At 39.3% G+C, this 19,400-nt stretch overlaps 1 protein-coding gene across 1 annotated transcript in view; it reads right to left on the minus strand.

Annotated features, from left to right (window-relative positions):
• Positions 1–7,310: 7,310 nt before the first annotated feature.
• Positions 7,311–19,400, minus strand: part of LOC141094615 (uncharacterized) — a 142,570-nt gene continuing 130,480 nt past the window's right edge. The window contains exon 3 of the mRNA XM_073580469.1: positions 7,311–8,831. Coding sequence (XP_073436570.1) covers positions 7,768–8,739 — 972 coding nt within the window. The 5' untranslated portion in view covers positions 8,740–8,831 and the 3' untranslated portion in view covers positions 7,311–7,767. The remainder of the gene's footprint in view (positions 8,832–19,400) is intronic.

Below are 19,400 nucleotides of genomic sequence, written 5' to 3' on the forward strand. Positions count from 1 at the left end.
CCTAGTTATGCTAATTTGTATGTTGGAAGATGGGAATAGGATACCATCTACCCTGATGGCACACTATGGGCGAACCTGGTGCTATGGCATCGCTTTATAGATGACATTATTTTTATATGGCCCGGTGGTCCTTTTTTATTAGAACAGTTTTTTAATACATTAAATAAAAATTTATATTTTTAAAATGTTTCTATTACTACTAGCTCCAAGGAAATTAATTTTTTAGATCTAAAAATTTTTATAGAAAATAATGTTATCGGAACGTAACTATACCATAAGCCTACCGATTCGAACAATTTTATCTCACTGGATAGCTGTCATCTACCTAGCTGGCTGCTAAATGTTCCAAAAAGCCAGCTTATCAGAGCTCACCGAAATTGTTCCAAAAGGGAGGATTTTAATAGAGAGGCAGAGACAATGATGAACATGTTCTCCAATAAAGGTTATGATCCAGTCTCTTTGCAAAAAACAAAGGAATCAGTAGAGAGGATACCAAGGGATCAATTATTGGAACAACGGAAGAAAGGAAGTGACCATTCCATTATGGAAGAAATCCCTATAATTACACAATATAATGCCAACAGTATAATCCTCAAAAAAATTGTTAATAGACATTGGAACATCTTGAGGAATGATAAAGTTATAGGGGAATCTCTACCACCACACCCTAGGTTTATTTTTAGGAAGGCGAAGAATTTGGGCAATATCATAGCCCCCCTATTTCTAAGCCCTTCAGGAATGTCACATCCTATTCACAAAAATTACCCGTAGGCTTTTATCCATGCAGAAAATGTGGACCCTGCAAAAAATTGGATCTTAAAAGACAATCGGTCATTACTAACAAGTCTGTGGAGGTACAAATCAAAGATTTTATGACATGCGACACCACAGGGGTTATATACGGTATTACTTGTCCCTGTGGAAAATTATACATCGGGCGCACTATACACCCAATGAATATACGGAGAGCCGAACATCTGCGCAACATTGGGAATAAATTTACCGGTCATCCCCCTCTCATCATTTCCTCACCCATCATGGAGGCTCTATTAAGGATATTAAAGTCACCGGCATAAAAGTGGTTAAAAAAAGCTGGAGGAAAGGAAACTTTATCCAACAGATGTCGAGGGAAGAAAGCAGACTGATATTTGAAATGAACACACTGATTCCCAATGGCTTAAATAGCGAGATTGAACTTTTTGCTTTTAATGTCTGAATACAGATCATAGAATCATAGAATCGTAGAGTTGGAAGGGACCTCCTGGGCCATCTGGTCCAACCCCCTGCTCAAAGCAGGATTCGCTAAATCATCCCAGTCAGATGTCTGTCCAGCCTCTGTTTGAAGACTTCCATTGAAGGAGCCTGTTCCACTCATTGATCACTCTAACTGTCAAAAAGTTTTTTCTAATATCTAATCTGTGTCTCCTCCCATTCAGTTTCATCCCATTGCTTCTAGTCTTTCCTTGTGCAAATGAGAATAAAGTTGATCCTTCTACAATGTGACAGCCCTTTAGATATTTGTAGACAGCAATTAAGTCTCCTCTCAGTCTTCTCTTTTGCAAACTAAACATTCCCAAATCCTGCAACCTTTCCTCATAAGACAGGGTTTGCAGACCGGTCACCATTCTGGTCGCTCTTTTCTGAACTTGCTCCAGTTTGTTGATGTCTTTTTTAAAATGTGGTGCCCAAAACTGGACACAATATTCCAGATGAGGTCTGACCAAAGAGGAGTAGAGGGAAATAATGACTTCACGTGATCTAGACTGTATGCTTCTGTTAATACATCCTAGAACTGCATTTGCCTTTTTTGCTGCTGCATCACACTGTTGACTCATATTCAGTCTGTGATCTATTAGTATACCCAAGTCTTTTTCACATGTGCTGTCACTTAGCCCTATTCCTCCCATTCTATATATGCTTTTTTCATTTTTATTGCCCAGATGTAGTACTTTGCATTTCTCCCTGTTAAAAACCATTCTGTTAGTTACTGCCCACTTCTCCAGTTTATTTAAATCTTTTTGAATCCTCTCTCTCTCTTCTCTAGTATTAGCTATCCCTCCTAGCTTTGTGTCATCAGCAAATTTAATCAGTTTACCCTCAATTCCTTCATCTAAATCGTTGATAAAGATGTTGAACAATACAGGGCCCAGGACAGAGCCCTGTGGTACCCCACTTGAGACATTCTTCCAACAGGATGTGCAGCCATTTACGACCACTCTTTGGGTCCGATCACTAAGCCAGCTATGAATCCACCTAACAGTTGCCTTGTCCATTCCATACTTAGTCATTTTTTCAATAAGGATTGTATGAGAGACTTTGTCAAATGCTTTGCTGAAGTCAAGATATACTATATCTACAGCATTTCCTTGATCCACCCAATCAGTGATACCGTCATAGAAGGAAATTAAGTTAGTCTGACATGACTTATTAGTTACAAACCCATGCTGACTCTGTTTGATCACTTCATTCTTATCCAGGTATTGACTTACATGTTGTTTAATAATTTGTTCAAAGATCTTTCCTGGTATAGAAGTCAGACTCACCGGCCTATAGTTGCCTGGGTCCACCTTCTTCCCCTTTTTGAAGATAGGAACAACATTTGCTCTTCTCCAGTCTTCTGGCACTTCTCCTGTTCTCCAAGAATTTTCAAAGATTATGGAGAGTGGTTCAGAAATTTCTTCTGCTATCTCCTTCAGTACTCTGGGGTGTAATTCATCTGGACCTGGAGACTTGAATTCATTTAGGTTAGCTAAGTGTTTCCTCACTATCTTTCTGTTTATAGATATCCTGGATTCTTCTATTCCCTTAATAGGACAGTGAATAACAGTTGGTGTTACATTTCCTTTCTGAGAGAAAACAGATGCAAAATAGGAATTTAAAAGTTCAGCCTTCTCAACATCCTGTCTTACCATTTCATCATTTTCATCCTGTAAAAATCCTATAGCATCTTTGACTTTTCTTTTACTTTTGACATATCCCCAAAATCCTTTATTATTGCTTTTGACATCTCTTGCAAGCCTCAATTCATTTTCAGCTTTAGCTAATCTGATTTGTGCCCTGCAGATTATGCAGACAGCATTATATTCTTCTTTAGATATGCCTCCCTCTTTCCATTTTATAAACATTTTTTTCTTCCTTTTTAGCATGTGCTTAAGTTCTGTGTTCACCCATCCTGGTTTCCTTAAATGCTTCCTATTCTTCCCTCTTTTCGGAATTGTTAACAACTGTGCTTTGAGAATTTCATTTTTCAAGATTTCCCATCCTTCCTGGACATTTTTGTCTTTAAGGATATCCAGCCATTGGATCCCTCCAATTATCTTTCTGAATCCCTTAAAATCTGCCTTTCTGAAATCTAACCTTGACGTCTGAGTCTTCACAGGTCTTCCGCCTCTAGTTATCCAAAATTCTAAAATAGCATGGTCGCTACCTCCTAGGGTTCCAGCCACTTTTACCTCCTCAACCATTTCCTCCCTGTTTATAAGGATTAGATCCAAGGTAGCAGTTCCCCTTGTTTTCTCCCCTACCTTTTGGAAGATAAAGTTGTCAGCAAGAGAGGATAAGAATTTCCTTGACCTGTTAGTTTTGCCTGAGAGAGATTCCCAACAAATGTCTGGATAGTTGAAATCTCCCATGACAACTATGTCATATTTTTTGGAGAACTTGGCCATTTGATACATAAAGAGTTCATCCATATCTTCAGCTTGCACAGGCGGCCTGTAGTAAATGCCTACAATGGTGTCCTTTCCATTGTTCTGTCCTTGTATTCTTACCCAAACAGTTTCCACAGAACTCCCAGTCTCTGAAGCTTCAATCTCTGTGCAGATATATGCGTTTCTAACATACAATGCAACACCCCCTCCTCGTTTATCAAGTCTGTTTCTTGCAAATAAGTTGTATCCTTCTAGTCTTGTATTCCAATCATGTGTATCGTCCCACCAAGTTTCAGTGATTCCAATGACATCATATTTCTTTTCCTGTGTTAGTAGTTCCAATTCTCCTTGTTTGTTGCCCATGCTTTGTGCATTAGTATAGAAACATTTTAGTTTGTGATTGGTTTCTCTTTCTCCAATATTGTTATTAATTAGACTCTTTCGTCTTTGTTCTTCCTTTCCACTTCTATTAGCAGAGTTCTCAATAGCATTTGTCAGGTGTATGGCTTTTTCTGGTCTTTTGCTTCCCTTCCCATGTTGTTCTAGTTTAAAGCTCTCCTTACAAGTGTAGCAAGGCGACTTCCAAATACATGCTTTCCAGTCTTCGTAAGGTGCACCCCATCTCTAGCAAGTAGTCCATCGTATAAGTAGTTCACTCGGTGATCCAGAAATCCAAATCGTTGCTGACGGCACCATCGACGTAGCCAGTTGTTCACCTGCAGAATCTTATTCCACCTCCTTGTTCCATGGCCATCCACTGGGAGGATGGAAGAGAAGACCACCTGCGCTCCCAGTTCTTTCACTTTCTTGCCTAAGTCTTCAAAGTCTCTGCAGATGGTTTCCAGGTCGTTTCTTGCGGTGTCATTTGTCCCCACATGTAGTAGCAGGAATGGGTAGTCATCTGTAGGTCTGAAGAGTCCTGATATCCTGTCAGACACATCTTTAATTTTTGCACCTGGAAGACAGCACATTTCTCTTGAAGTTATATCCGGTCTGCAGATAGCGGCCTCTGTTCCTCTCAACAGGGAATCCCCCATGACCACCACTCTCCGTTTCTTCTTCACAACATTTTTCTTTCTCCATCCAGGAGGACTCTGAAGGCGTACAAGGTTGCTGTTTGTTGGCAAAGTCTTATCCTGATGTATTTCTTCATCATTTTCCTGCGTGAGAGCCTGGTACTGGTTTCTGAGTAGTATGGGTGCTGACTGCCTCCTGATCCTCCTGCTTCTCTGGGTCACTTGTCTCCATTCCTCTGTTTCTTCAGGTGCACTTCGAATTTCTTCTCTTTCTGTAATATGAAGAGATAATTCTGCTCTGTCCAAGAACTCTTCACCTTCCTTAATGATCTTCAACGTAGCCAACCTCTCTTCGAGATTTTGCAACTTTTCCTCCAACAGGGACACAAGCTTGCATTTGTGGCATGTGAAGTTTGGCTTTTCCACTGGTAAGTCTGTGAACATGTAGCAAGAAATGCAGCTCACCAAATGGCTCCTGGCCTCTTCCATCTTGAGATTTCTTAAAAACGATGAAAGATGAGCCAAAATTTGCGCGCCGAAAGCCGCGCGGTTTTTCCGATTTCCTCTTTTCAGCTGCAACGGCCAAAACCCAGTGATCGTTGAGCTCGCGGAGACTCTTCACTTATCCCAGAAGGCACTGGGAATATGCAAATGATCTCCTCAAGACTCTTCCCCTGGTTTTTCCGATTTCCTCTTTTCAGCTGCAACGGCCAAAACCCAGTGATCGTTGAGCTCGCGGAGACTCTTCACTTATCCCAGAAGGCACTGGGAATATGCAAATGATCTCCTCAAGACTCTTCCCCTGGTTTTCCGATTTCCTCTTTTCAGCTGCAACGGCCAAAACCCAGTGATCGTTGAGCTCGCGGAGACTCTTCACTTATCCCAGAAGGCACTGGGAATATGCAAATGATCTCCTCAAGACTCTTCCCCTGGTTTTCCGATTTCCTCTTTTCAGCTGCAACGGCCAAAACCCAGTGATCGTTGAGCTCGCGGAGACTCTTCACTTATCCCAGAAGGCACTGGGAATATGCAAATGATCTCCTCAAGACTCTTCCCCTGGTTTTCCGATTTCCTCTTTTCAGCTGCAACGGCCAAAACCCAGTGATCGTTGAGCTCGCGGAGACTCTTCACTTATCCCAGAAGGCACTGGGAATATGCAAATGATCTCCTCAAGACTCTTCCCCTGGTTTTCCGATTTCCTCTTTTCAGCTGCAACGGCCAAAACCCAGTGATCGTTGAGCTCGCGGAGACTCTTCACTTATCCCAGAAGGCACTGGGAATATGCAAATGATCTCCTCAAGACTCTTCCCCTGGTTTTTCCGATTTCCTCTTTTCAGCTGCAACGGCCAAAACCCAGTGATCGTTGAGCTCGCGGAGACTCTTCACTTATCCCAGAAGGCACTGGGAATATGCAAATGATCTCCTCAAGACTCTTCCCCTGGTTTTTCCGATTTCCTCTTTTCAGCTGCAACGGCCAAAACCCAGTGATCGTTGAGCTCGCGGAGACTCTTCACTTATCCCAGAAGGCACTGGGAATATGCAAATGATCTCCTCAAGACTCTTCCCCTGGTTTTTCCGATTTCCTCTTTTCAGCTGCAACGGCCAAAACCCAGTGATCGTTGAGCTCGCGGAGACTCTTCACTTATCCCAGAAGGCACTGGGAATATGCAAATGATCTCCTCAAGACTCTTCCCCTGGTTTTCCGATTTCCTCTTTTCAGCTGCAACGGCCAAAACCCAGTGATCGTTGAGCTCGCGGAGACTCTTCACTTATCCCAGAAGGCACTGGGAATATGCAAATGATCTCCTCAAGACTCTTCCCCTTCCTACTAGTGGCCGGCACGTGGTAAGTGGGACGTGTGTCACCGGCCGGGACAGCGTCCAATATATGAGACCGTGGGTATATAAGAGCTCATCTAATCTCTATGGACCATCTCTGAGGAAGGAATCCGACGATTCTGAAGCGCGTAAGATAGCACTGTGGTCTATTCAGTGCTCCTTAGCCAGTCACGTGATTATACACATGACTGTCACGTCACGCAAGGTCCTACGGGGCTCTGTTGCACCTTGCTGGCTTTAGATTACACGCATTGCTATCACCGCTTCCTACTAGTGGCCGGCACGTGGTAAGTGGGACGTGTGTCACCGGCCGGGACAGCGTCCAATATCCACGGTATCACCCTGCTCCCTGAGCATTTGGAATCCTATATCCTTATTCGGACTGTCGCTTGTACCGATGCTCCTCCATTAGGACCTTTTGGAGCTAGGATCTCTCCACTACTCTACACTCTGCTTGAACGAAGGTACCATTGTGTATGTACTGAGATTAACTCTATCGCTGCTTCTTCTAATTATTTGTAGGTCGGAAACATTTCCCTGCAGGAATGGGTGTGTGTGCATTTATATAAACGACACTTCTGCACATATACTTTTCTTCTCAGATCCACTTCTCGGTTATCATGCTAGCGCAAATAGTTATTTTATGTTAATTGATTTTCGATTTTAGGACAAATTAGGTGGTTTTGTCCATATTTGCTGCTGCAGGTTCCGGTAATTCGTGCTTTGCGCCTCTGTGATTTTGTTTTAATAATTAATTATATACTTTGCTTTTGTGACCAGGACAATTAAATATTAATTTTTACGCATTTGCATAGGGAAATCAAAATAGTTAATCATTTCTTTTTGTTGATACAGTTACAAAAACATTGTACATGTGTTTAATATTGGCCAAGATGAGCAACAGTGGTCTAGAAGTGAGTAGCTTTTGTAGATTTACAATTATACTGCAAATCACTTTCACAAATCAATCCCCAAATTTAGTCTCCCATCATGTTCTCGTTATACTGTCCTTTGTAGCACCATTCAAAGTCCTTTATATCCTGATGAAAACGCCAGCCTTGCTCTTCTGAGTAAGCCCCCATGATTTCCTTGAATTTGTCAAGATGAGCATCCAAGATATGTACTTTGAGAGACATCCTACGTCCCATTTTTCCAAAGTTCTTTATCAAAGTGTGAACCAGTTGCACATATCTCTCATCCTTGTGATTGCCCAGGAAACCATGCACCACTGCAGCAAAGTTGCTCCAAGCTGCTTTCCCTTTTCTAGTCAGCTTCTTTGCAAATTCTTCGTTCTCTAGAATCTGCTTGATTTGTGGTCCGACAAAGATGCCAGCTTTTATCTTTGCCCCAGACAGCTAAGGAAAGAGATCTTGTAGGTACTTGAAGGCTGCCAATTCTTTGTGGAGAGCTGTGACAAACTGTTTGATCAGGCCCCCACTTCACATTATTATTTCTCACAGAAAACTCAGTCCTCTGTGGCCAGTCCAGCCTATGATAGTGCTGATTGGTGTCCCAGCTTTCCCAAAGGCAAAGAAAACAAGGACACTCTGTGAAACCACCTTGGAGGCCCATCAGAAATGTCACCATTATGAAGTCTCCAATGATGTCCCACCCATAATCCTCATACTTCAAGACACATAACAGCAGATTGATACTGGTGCAGTCCTCTTTGATGTGAACCGAATGCACCACAGGCAGAGACAGGTACTTGTTCCTATTATGCAGCAGAATGGCTTTGAGGCTCCTTGATGAACTATCTATGAATAAGTTCCACTCGCTCGAGTTACACATAATTACTATAGCTTCGAATAGACCCGCCACATTGTTGCAGAAGCATAGTCCTTCTTGCTGACTGAAGAAGCTGGCAAAAGTTTGATGATGCTTTCTCTGATGAGCTACATTGATACTTTCATCTAACAAGTTCCACTGTTTGAGGCTGAACGTGAGAAGCTCAGCATTTGACTTGGTGAGACCAAGGTCTCTGATGAGATTGTTAAGGTCTTTTTGGTTAGGGTAGTAAGATGTTCTTTCTTTTTCGAAACTGTATTCTGGATCTGCATTGTCTTCCTCACTCTCACACTGCCTACATTCTCCTGAAGATGGCTGAACTCCTTCTGGAAGAATGGGTGTGGGCAGCTCAGGGCATTGTGAAACTGGAGCAATTGAAGAAGGAATGTCTGGATAGGTGATAGGACGCGCACACTTGCCAGTTCGACATTTGGAAGGGTCCACCATACAGAAGTAATAGTTGTTGAAGTGGTCAGTAGGCACTCACCAAATTCGTGGGATAGCAAACTTCATTGCCCTTTTTTGTCCTCTGTACCAGCCTGTAAGGTATTAAACATGTGAACAAAATATATAAGTGTATTGAACTGTATGATATACAATTATACATGTTCTTCTATATTAGAAAAAAATATGCTTATTTTAACAACAGTTCTTTTAAGCTGTAATGAGTTCTCTTGCAGTATTCACATGTGAAATGAGGCACCAATGGTTTGTTTTGATCCCCTAAAGGCATGCTGAAGTAAGCTCTGTAGGCCTCACACATTTTAGAAGATGCCATCACATTGTATCTTTTAGCTCGTGTTTTTATAAATTTGCCACAAATGTAGCAAGATGCATCCGCTGGATACTTAAAACCTCTTGATGCCATCTAAATTAAATGCATGTATGTATCAACTGTAACACAAACAGAAATGGACAATTAAGGATCCTGAATTTATAGTACTTTATCAACAGTTCTCGCATTTCTGGATGCTTCTTGTGGTCTACACAATGTTGCACGTTTTGCTAATGTTGGAGAAAACAGATTTCAAATTATCAATGTACTTACCACAAAAGCAAACTTTCTTGTGAATTTTTGCCATTTTCTTTTCACTTTATGCCAGCGTCACATTTGCGTTCGGCAGAGCTGTGGAGGGCTGCATAGTTCCTCCTTGAAGTTCTGCCCACTGCTGCACCTCCTTCGGTCAGCTCCACCTACGTCTGCATGCAGCCTGTGTACCTATCTTTAACATTGGGTACGCAGGTCATGTGGATGTATGCGGATGCATCTTCTTGTGTCGTTTTGATGATGCGGTGACCCGCCTCGAATGCAGCGTGTTGCAATTTGTTGCGGTCGCTGCATCGTCAAAATGACGCATGTGGATGCATCTGCTTACATCCGCATGACCTGCGTACCCAATGTTAAAGATAGGTACACAGGCCGCATGCAAACATAGGCGGAGCTGACCGGAGGAAGTGCAGCAGTGGGCGGAACTTCATGGAGGAACTACGCAGCCCTCCGCAGCTCTGCCGAACGCGAGTGTGAAACTAGCTTTAGTCATAAGTGATTGGAAAAACACCATTGTTACCCAAGGACAAACAAAAAATTAAAATTTGTTTCATAGTGCTATCTGAAAGAAGTTTTCAATATGTCAAAGGGCACTGTTTTTAAAATGGTATCACGTTTGGGGCTTTCCAATATATAGCATCCACAAAGCCACTTCAAACCTGGATAGGTACCTCAAAAAAATAAATTTAGTAAATTTCCTTGAAAAATGAAAAACTACTGCTACATTTTTAAACAACATAAAAGGCTAACAAAATTAAATAGCATTTTAAAAATGGTACTGATGTAAGGCAGACATGTGGGAAATGTTATTTATTAATGGTTTTCTGTGGTATGACTATCTAGATTAAAGAGATAATCATTCAAAGTTTGAAAATTGCATTTTTTTAACATTTTTGTCAAATTTCTGATATTTTTATGAATAAACACAAAACATATCAATCTAAATTTATCATTATCATAAATTATAATGTGCCTTGAAAAAACTATCTCAAAATCAATGGGATTTGTTGAAGTGTTACAGAGTTATTACCACATAAAGTGACATTGCTCAGAATTTAAAAAATTTGCCCCAACACTAAGGGGTTAAGTCACAACAAAATGTATAGTGAAATAACAATGCAATAGTAGAATAGCAATTTTAGGCTTTCAGACACCTGGTTATAAGTTCTTTCAACCTTATCGTTAATGTATCCTTATTATCAAAGCAGTCAGAAAATAAAAATTCCCCTAGGTAGTTTTATTGCATTATAAACAGAAAATTCTAGGCAGACGTTTTATGTAGGTAGGAAGCATTAAACTTAGTCCAATGTAATTAGCCCTGCAGCATTCTCTCTTGAGGAGAGGTTACATTTACCCATGCATTATTTATATATTTTGGGAAATCACCTTTTAGCAATATAGTTAGACTCTATTTGAACTTGAAAAGCATTGTAATTTCAATGACTCCAACTGAGTTTAATTCACTTTCATTTATTTGACTTGCTCAAAGAGTTAGAAGGTCTTGATGTAACCACATACTGTCATTAACCTGTCAAAGTGTGATATGGACAGATGTTCTAAATAATAAAACAGCATGTAACCAGCGCTAGAAACGAACTGCTAATAAACTAAAAAATACAGTATGTAATGACAATGTGTGTAATATGTTTACTTTTAGCAATTTACTTGTGTTTTCCAAAGTACCCTTTGCCTTTCATTCAGTAGAGTTCAGAAATTACTTTCCTTCCAATGACATAAAATGCAAACTTTAAATTGGTAGACATGTAATTGCAACTGCAATAATACATTGCTTTATCTTTTCCCCAAAAAAGGGCCAGCTTTAACAAAAAATTCTAAGCGCTAAGATCCTTTTTCATTTTCTAAGAATTTCAATCCATGTTATAATTTAGCACCAAACTTTCTGATATTGTGTTGCTTACTATTAAAGGATAGTTAAACTTAAGCTTAGGGACTCAAATATTAGGTCAGTAAAACTAAAGAACCATGGTGTCCCAGCAAACATCAAGTACCCTTCATTGGTTTCACAGATATAACACAGCCAATGAAGAAAAGGCAGCTGTGCTGAAGTTTTTCCCATTCACGTTTGATCTAGAAAAAGACCATTGGTCGGATCCTCTATTACAAACATGATATAGTCTTTTCAATCTAGGGTTTTTCACACATTGTGAATTTGCTGTAGATTTTTCTGTTGACTTTCCATCTGGATTTAAGAACAGAAATTCTATAATGTATTGTAACATAAGCATGTCATGATTAAGGGTGTGTTGCCCTTTGGAAATGCTTTAAAGATTTTTTTAGCATCTTTTTTGTGATGTTACAGGAAAATTACTCCCATAAAGAAATGAGAAGGATTTATGGGAATACTGGAGCATGCAAAATTTTTACCATTGACAATATTGCTAGTTGCAGATGAGCTCTGTGAGTACAGAGTAACTCCCAAAAATCTACCTTGCCAAGTTGTTATACTCTGCTGGCAGGTGTCTAGTATTATTATGACATGACTTCTCAAGAGTAGAGCACCACTGAATATCATTGACAACAAGGGACATTCATTAAGAGGATTATTCCATAATTCTGTCTTAAATGTCCTTAATAATTATTATGTTTGAAGGAATGTCTCCTAGAATTAAATAAGTACTTACTTTGTATGTATACATATATATTTTTTATTCCACAGATTTTAAATAAAATTCAGACACACATTATTTATTAGATATTAAAGGTATATATATATATATATATATATATATATATATATATATATATATATATATATATATATATATATATATATATATATATATATACACTCACTGGCCACTTTATTAGGTACACCATGCTAGTAACGGGTTGGACCCCCTTTTGCCTTCAGAACTGCCTCAATTCTTCGTGGCAGAGATTCAACAAGGTGCTGGAAGCATTCCTCAGAGATTTTGGACCATATTGACATGATGGCATCACACAGTTGGCGCAGATTTGTCGGCTGCACATCCCTGATGCGAATCTCCCGTTCCACCACATCCCAAAGATGCTCTATTGGATTGAGATCTGGTGACTGAGGAGGCCATTTGAGTACAGTGAACTCATTGTCATGTTCAAGAAACCAATCTGAGATGATTCGAGCTTTATGACATGGCGCATTATCCTGCTGAAAGTAGCCATCAGATGCCTGTTCTTAGCTGAGAGGAGTGGTACCCAGTGTGGTCTTCTGCTGCTGTAGCCCATCTGCCTCAAAGTTCGACGCACTGTGCGTTCAGAGATGCTCTTCTGCCTACCTTGGTTGTAACGGGTGGCAATTTGAGTCACTGTTGCCTTTCTATCAGCTCGAACCAGTATGCCCATTCTCCTCTGACCTCTGGCATCAACAAGGCATTTCCGGCCACAGAACTGCCGCTCACTGGATTTTTTTTCTTTTTCGGACCATTCTCTGTAAACCCTAGAGATGGTTGTGCGTGAAAATCCCAGTAGATCAGCAGTTTCTGAAATACTCAGACCAGCCCTTCTGGCACCAACAATCTTGCCACGTTCAAAGGCACTCAAATCACCTTTCTTCCCCATACTGATGCTCGGTTTGAACTGCAGGAGATTGTCTTGACCATGTCTACATGCCTAAATGCACTGAGTTGCCGCCATGTGATTGGCTGATTAGAAATTAAGTCTTAACACACAGTTGGACAGGTGTACCTAATAAAGTGGCCAGTGAGTGTATATATATATATATATATATATATATATATATATATATATATATATATATATATATATATATATATATATATATATTGTATATACCGTTTTCATTTTTACCATTCTATTTCTTCACAGAGTCATCTTTACCTGAGAAAATAACAAACCTCAGCCACAACTACCACAAAATAATTCAAACTGTCATTGATGTTAGAGGGGGAAATACACGGTATTAAGAAATGGGGTATGTGAACTTTTGAACAGAGTCATTTGGCTTTCTTCTGGTGACTCGACCATGCAGCCCATTTTTCTTCAAGTGCCTCCTTATTATGCATCCTGAAACAGCCACACTGCTAGTTTTCAGAGAGCCCAGTATTTCAGCTGATATTATTTGTGGGTTTTTCTTTGCATCCCAAACAATTTTACTGGCATTTGTCACAGGTCACAGGTGAGGATGTCACCTTTAGTAGCCATTCAAACCCATTTGTGTCAAATTCTGTGCATGTTATCAGGTCAAAATCACCAGGGTATGTAAACTTTTGATCAGGGTCATTTGGATGTTTTGGGTTGTCATTATGATTTAAAAGAGAAAACACAGTAGTTTGACAATAAATGGCTTCACCCAACCATGAGTGGAAAAAAAGATTTGGAGTTATAATTCTTATTATCTGAAAAAAGGCCATGAAGACAAAAATTCTGCTGAGGTATGTAAACTTTTGAGCACAAATGTATATCTGTGGTAGTTGATCAATTTCTTTTTTGGGGGGTGAAAAATTTGACTATTTTGTCATCCATAGGGTATTGTGTACTTTGTGGTACATTTGAGTATTATATAACACTTCCAAAAAGCTTTGAAATTTATTTCTGTATTTAATTAGTCATCCAAAGAGTATTACATTTTCTGTGGTACATGTCGGTGTTATATAACACTACAAAAAGCATTGACTTTTTTATGGTTGGTTCAATGTGATCATTTGACCTAGACAGGATGTTGTATATAAGGTTGATTTTAATGTCAGTATGGAATGCAATGACTAAAGACCGCATGGTCTGAAACGTGTCAGCCAGTATGTATTATCCCTTTGAGGGCTTGTGACTTATTATGCTGATTGTGATAATTTTTAAATGATCTACAATAAAATTCACTTTTATGGGATACCAGGATCTGGACTCTCTTTCTATTATTGATTCATTTTCTACAAGAAAAATTTTTCTGGATTCAAATACTAACCCATAGAGTGTTATGTGCTTTACAGTACATTTTGTTGCTATATACTGTAACATTCGAAAAAATCTTTGAAAAAAATGTCTGGATTCAATTACTATCCCAAAGAGTATTATATGTTTTATGGTACATTTTGTTGTTCTGTAACATGCCAGAAAACTGTTGAAAATTTGTTCTGGAGTCAATTACTCATCTATAGAGTATAACGAGTTTTCTGTACATTTCAGTGGTAAATAACACACCAAAAAAAGCATTCAAAAATATTTCTGGAATCAATCTCTCACCCATAGAGTATTACGTGCTCTCTGTTATATTTTGGTGGTACAGTTGTGGCTAAAAGTATTGACACCCCTGCAATTCTGTCAGATAATACTCAGTTTCTTCCTGAAAATGATTGCAAACACAAATTCTTTGGTATTATTAACTTCATTTAATTTGTCTTAAATGAAAAGACACAAAAAGAATTGTCCTAAAGCCAAATTGGATATAATTCCACACCAAACATAAAAAAGAGGGTGGACAAAAATATTGGCACTGTTCAAAAAATCATGTGATGCTTCTCTAATTTGTGTAATTAACAGCACCTGTAACTTACCTGTGGCACCTAACAGGTGTTGGCAATAACTAAATCACACTTGCAGCCAGTTGACGTAGATTAAAGTTGACTCAACCTCTGTCCTGTGTCCTTGTGTGTACCACATTGAGCATGGAGAAAAGAAAGAAGACCAAAGAACTGTCTGAGGACTTGAGAAACCAAATTGTGAGGAAGCATGAGCAATCTCAAAGCTACAAGTCCATCTCCAAAGACCTGAATGTTCCTGTGTCTACTGTGCGCAGTGTCATCAAGAAGTTTAAAGCCCATGGCACTGTGTCTAACCTCCCTAGATGTGGACGGAAAAGAAAAATTGACAAAAGATTTTAACGCAAGATTGTGCGGATGTTGGATAAAGAACCACGACTAACATCCAAACAAGTTCAAGCTGTCCTGCAGTCCGAGGGTACAACAGTGTCAACCCGTACTATCCGTCGGCGTCTGAATGAAAAGGGACTGTATGGTAGGAGACCCAGGAAGACCCCACTTCTTACCCCGAGACATAAAAAAGCCAGGCTGGAGTTTGCCAAAACTTACCTGAAAAAGCCTAAAACGTTTTGGAAGAATGTTCTCTGGTCAGATGAGACAAAAGTAGAGCTTTTTGGGCAAAGACATCAACATAGAGATTACAGGAGAAAAAAGAGGCATTCAAAGAAAAGAACACGGTCCCTACAGTCAAACATGGCGGAGGTTCCCTGATGTTTTGAGGTTGCTTTGCTGCCTCTGGCACTGGACTGCTTGACCGTGTGCATGGCATTATGAAGTCAGAAGAATACCAACAAATTTTGCAGCATAATGTAGGGCTCAGTGTGAGAAAGCTAGGTCTCCCTCAGAGGTCATGGGTCTTCCAGCAGGACAATGACTCAAAACACACTTCAAAAAGCACTAGAAAATGGTTTGAGAGAAAGCACTGGAGACTTCTAAGGTGGCCAGCAATGAGTCCAGACCTGAATCCCATAGAACACCTGTGGAGAGATCTAAAAATGGCAGTTTGGAGAAGGCACCCTTCAAATATCAGGGACCTGGTGCAGTTTGCCAAAGAAGAATGGTCTAAAATTTCAGCAGAGCATTGTAAGAAGCTCATTGATGGTTACCGGAAGCGGTTGGTCAGTTATTTTGGCTAAAGGTTGTGCAACCAAGTATTAGGCTGAGGGTGCCAATACTTTTTTCTGGCCCATTTTTGGAGTTTTGTGTGAAATGATCAATGTTTTGCTTTTTGCTTCATTCTCTTTTGTGTTTTTTCATTTAAGACAAATTAAATGAAGATAATAATACCAAAGAATTTGTGTTTGCAATCATTTTCAGGAAGAAACTGAGTATTATCTGACAGAATTGCAGGGGTGTCAATACTTTTGGCAACAACTGTATATAACATGCAAGTGCAAAGCCTTTATAAATGTAGAACTGCCATAAATAAAATTTCTTAATTTTTTATGAGTTGCTTCAGTTGTTGCCTTGAGTGTATCATCCATACACCCTGCTTGTAGCTTTTCGTAGGCTTTGCAATGTGTACAGAGTTTTTATGAGTGTAGAAGTACCACAACTACACTTTGTTCACAAAATTTGAATGAGGTATTACAGTTGGTGCCTTCAGGGGTCTATGGATGATCCTCTATCTAAAAGCGTTCAAAAATGTTTGTGGATTCAATCAGACATGCATAGAGTTCTACATGCTTTGTTTTAAATGTCTGTGGTATATAACACTAAAAAAAAGTTCAAACATTTTAACAGAATATTAATTGCTTTCTGTTAAATTTTGGTGTAATGTAAAATTCCATATAAAGCATTCAAAAACATTTCTGGATTTAATTTGTCATCCATAGAGTATTACATGCTTTGCTTTGCATTTTGGTGGTATACAACACTCCAAAAAACATTCAAAAATGTTTCTGAGTTCAATTAGTACTAGAGCTACCGGAGGGGTCATTTTGACCCTTATGCTATTCTTTTTCCTATGATTTCTAACATTTTAACAAATGAGTTCTGACTTTTTGTGACTTTTATTTATTCATGGTAGTGTATATTTTAGGACACAAAAATGAATTGTAATTTTTCAGGGACCCGGATTTTACAATTTGTACCTATAAGTACCGAAGGGGTCAATTTGACCCCATACATAAAAGTAGTAGTAGGCAAGTCACCTAATATTACAGAGTACAGAAAGTCACAGTGCTTCTCCCTGGTTGTAGAGTGTAATTGTATATTTGCATATCAGGGATGATTCAGCATTTTGCTTTGTCTAAACTTGTCTGAACATGTTTGATCCATGTCTCTTGTAGCGATTTCTGTCTGCACTTCAGTAGCAAACATTACAGTTGAAGCTACAACTCTGCATGTTTGTACAGTGTAGTTTTATTACTTGAAGACGTATATTTGAAGCATGAGTAAGCAGAGGGGTCTGACAAGTGATGAAATTTTGAAATGTCTTCAGAATTTATCTCAAAAAGGAGTCAGAAGAAGTGGCCCATCATCCACAATGTCTGAACCACAAACAAAAGGACAAGAAATCCGCAAGCGTCGAAAATGTGGAGTTGGAAGATGCAACGAAAACAAAACAACTAAAACTTGCGCAAGCTGTAACAAACCAGTTTGTGGAAAATGCCTCGGGAAAGTGAAAGTACTGTTTGTGTTAACTGTTGGACACCACATGCTATGACTATGTAAAAGGAAAATGCATGCTGTACTTGATCTTAACACTGTTCCTACTAAGTTAAAATAAATGTTCTTTAATTTGTTGGCAACAAAAAAGTTATTTTTACTCCAGAGTCAGTACTTTTGAATGGGGGTCAAAATGACCCCTAATGGTAGTTATAGGTATTATGAAACATGCGGTAGTTCTAGTGTTAATCATCTATAAAGTATTATGTGCTTTCTGTTAAATTTCAGTGGTATAAAACACTAAAAAAAGCATTGAATTTTTTTTCTAAATTCAGTTAGCCATCTATAGAGTATTCTGTGCTTTTTTGTTACATTTCGGTGCTCACATTTTTTTCTGGATTGAATTAGTAATCTATACAGTGTAATATGCTTAGTGGACAACAAGGCAACAAAGATGGCAGAATAGTGTGAGACTCTCAAGGCGAGTGACCAGAGAAATTACGAAGCCAGACCAAGCGGATTTCATTGGTTTGAAATAAAATCCAAAAGAAGCCTGCTACAGGTGTATAAATTTGGTTGTTCAGAAAAGTGACTATTGTCATATATTGTAGAACCTACTTTGTGTGAAATTTTGTTGGTATTACGCAAAAACAAAATTGGCCTGCAATACGCATACAAATTTTATATTTGATATTTGGTTCCCAGGAGAGATGAGCGAATATGTTCAGAAAGCAATCACCAAGCAAAAATTTGGCACAAATATGGCACATTCAGATTTGTGATCAGAAACACAAGGGGAGGCTTTCTACACGTGGACCTGGCCCTATGGCTAAGTTTTATTGATGATATAATTTTTATATGGAAATGGGGGAGGAGTCACTGAATTTATTTTTAAATGAAATTAATAAAAATGATTTTTATTTGAAATTTAATGCCACAATCAGTAAGGAAAGGATACATTTCCTGGATTTAGATATCTTTATTGACCAGGTCAAAATACAGACCCGTATATAAATGAAACCAACGGACTCGAATAGTTACATCTCCATGAATAGTTGGCATTGACCAAGATGGTTGCTGAATGTGCCATATAGCCAATTTCTGAGATTACATCGGAACTGCTCAAACATAAGAGATTATACAAAAGAAGCAGAAACCCTCAGTAATAAATTTATTAATAAAGGTTATGAACAAAAATATCTGGAGGAGATTAAGGATAGGGTTAAAAATATCCCCAGAAAAGAACTGTTGATTAATAACAGAGATAAGGCTAAAAATCTGGCAGAAAACACAAATACAATAGCGGTTCCCATTATTGTACAGTATAATTCAAATACCCACCTTTTGAAAAAAATAGTAACTAAACATTGGGAGCTCCTAAGGCTATGTGCCCACGGTGTGTGTTAAAACGCACACCAAAAACCGGACTCCTTCCCAGAAATCTCGCGTTTTTTCAGAAGCAATTTTACCGCGATTATGATCGTGTGCGATATTCAAGCACTTTCCAAGCGATTTGAAGCATCGCTTGGAAAGTGATTGACAGGTTGGTCACACTCGTCAAACATAGTGTTTGACAAGTGTGACCAGGCTTTTACTATTGAGGCCGCCTATGCGGCCTCAATAGTAAAAGATAGAATGTTAAAATGCTAAAAAAAAATAAAAAAATCTGGGTATATTTACCTTCCGGCGCTGCATTCCCGGGCCACAGCGTTCCCAGTAATGCCTTGCGAGACCTGTGATGGCGTAGTCTCGCGTTGCTAGAGCGATCTCGCGAGACCGCTAGAGTCACACGAGACTACGTCATCACTGGACCGTGCTGCAAGGCATTACTGGGAACGCTTAGGCCGGGAATGCAGCGCGGGACGCCGGAAGGTAAATATACCCCGATTTTTTATTTTTTATTCTTTTTTTACAGGGGTATGGTACCCAGGGCCTGGAGGACAGTCTCCTCTCCTCCA

This window comes from Dendrobates tinctorius, unplaced genomic scaffold, assembly GCF_039654945.1.
Source record: "Dendrobates tinctorius isolate UK_male_01 unplaced genomic scaffold, ASM3965494v1 ptg000064l, whole genome shotgun sequence".
NCBI lineage: Eukaryota > Metazoa > Chordata > Amphibia > Anura > Dendrobatidae > Dendrobates > Dendrobates tinctorius.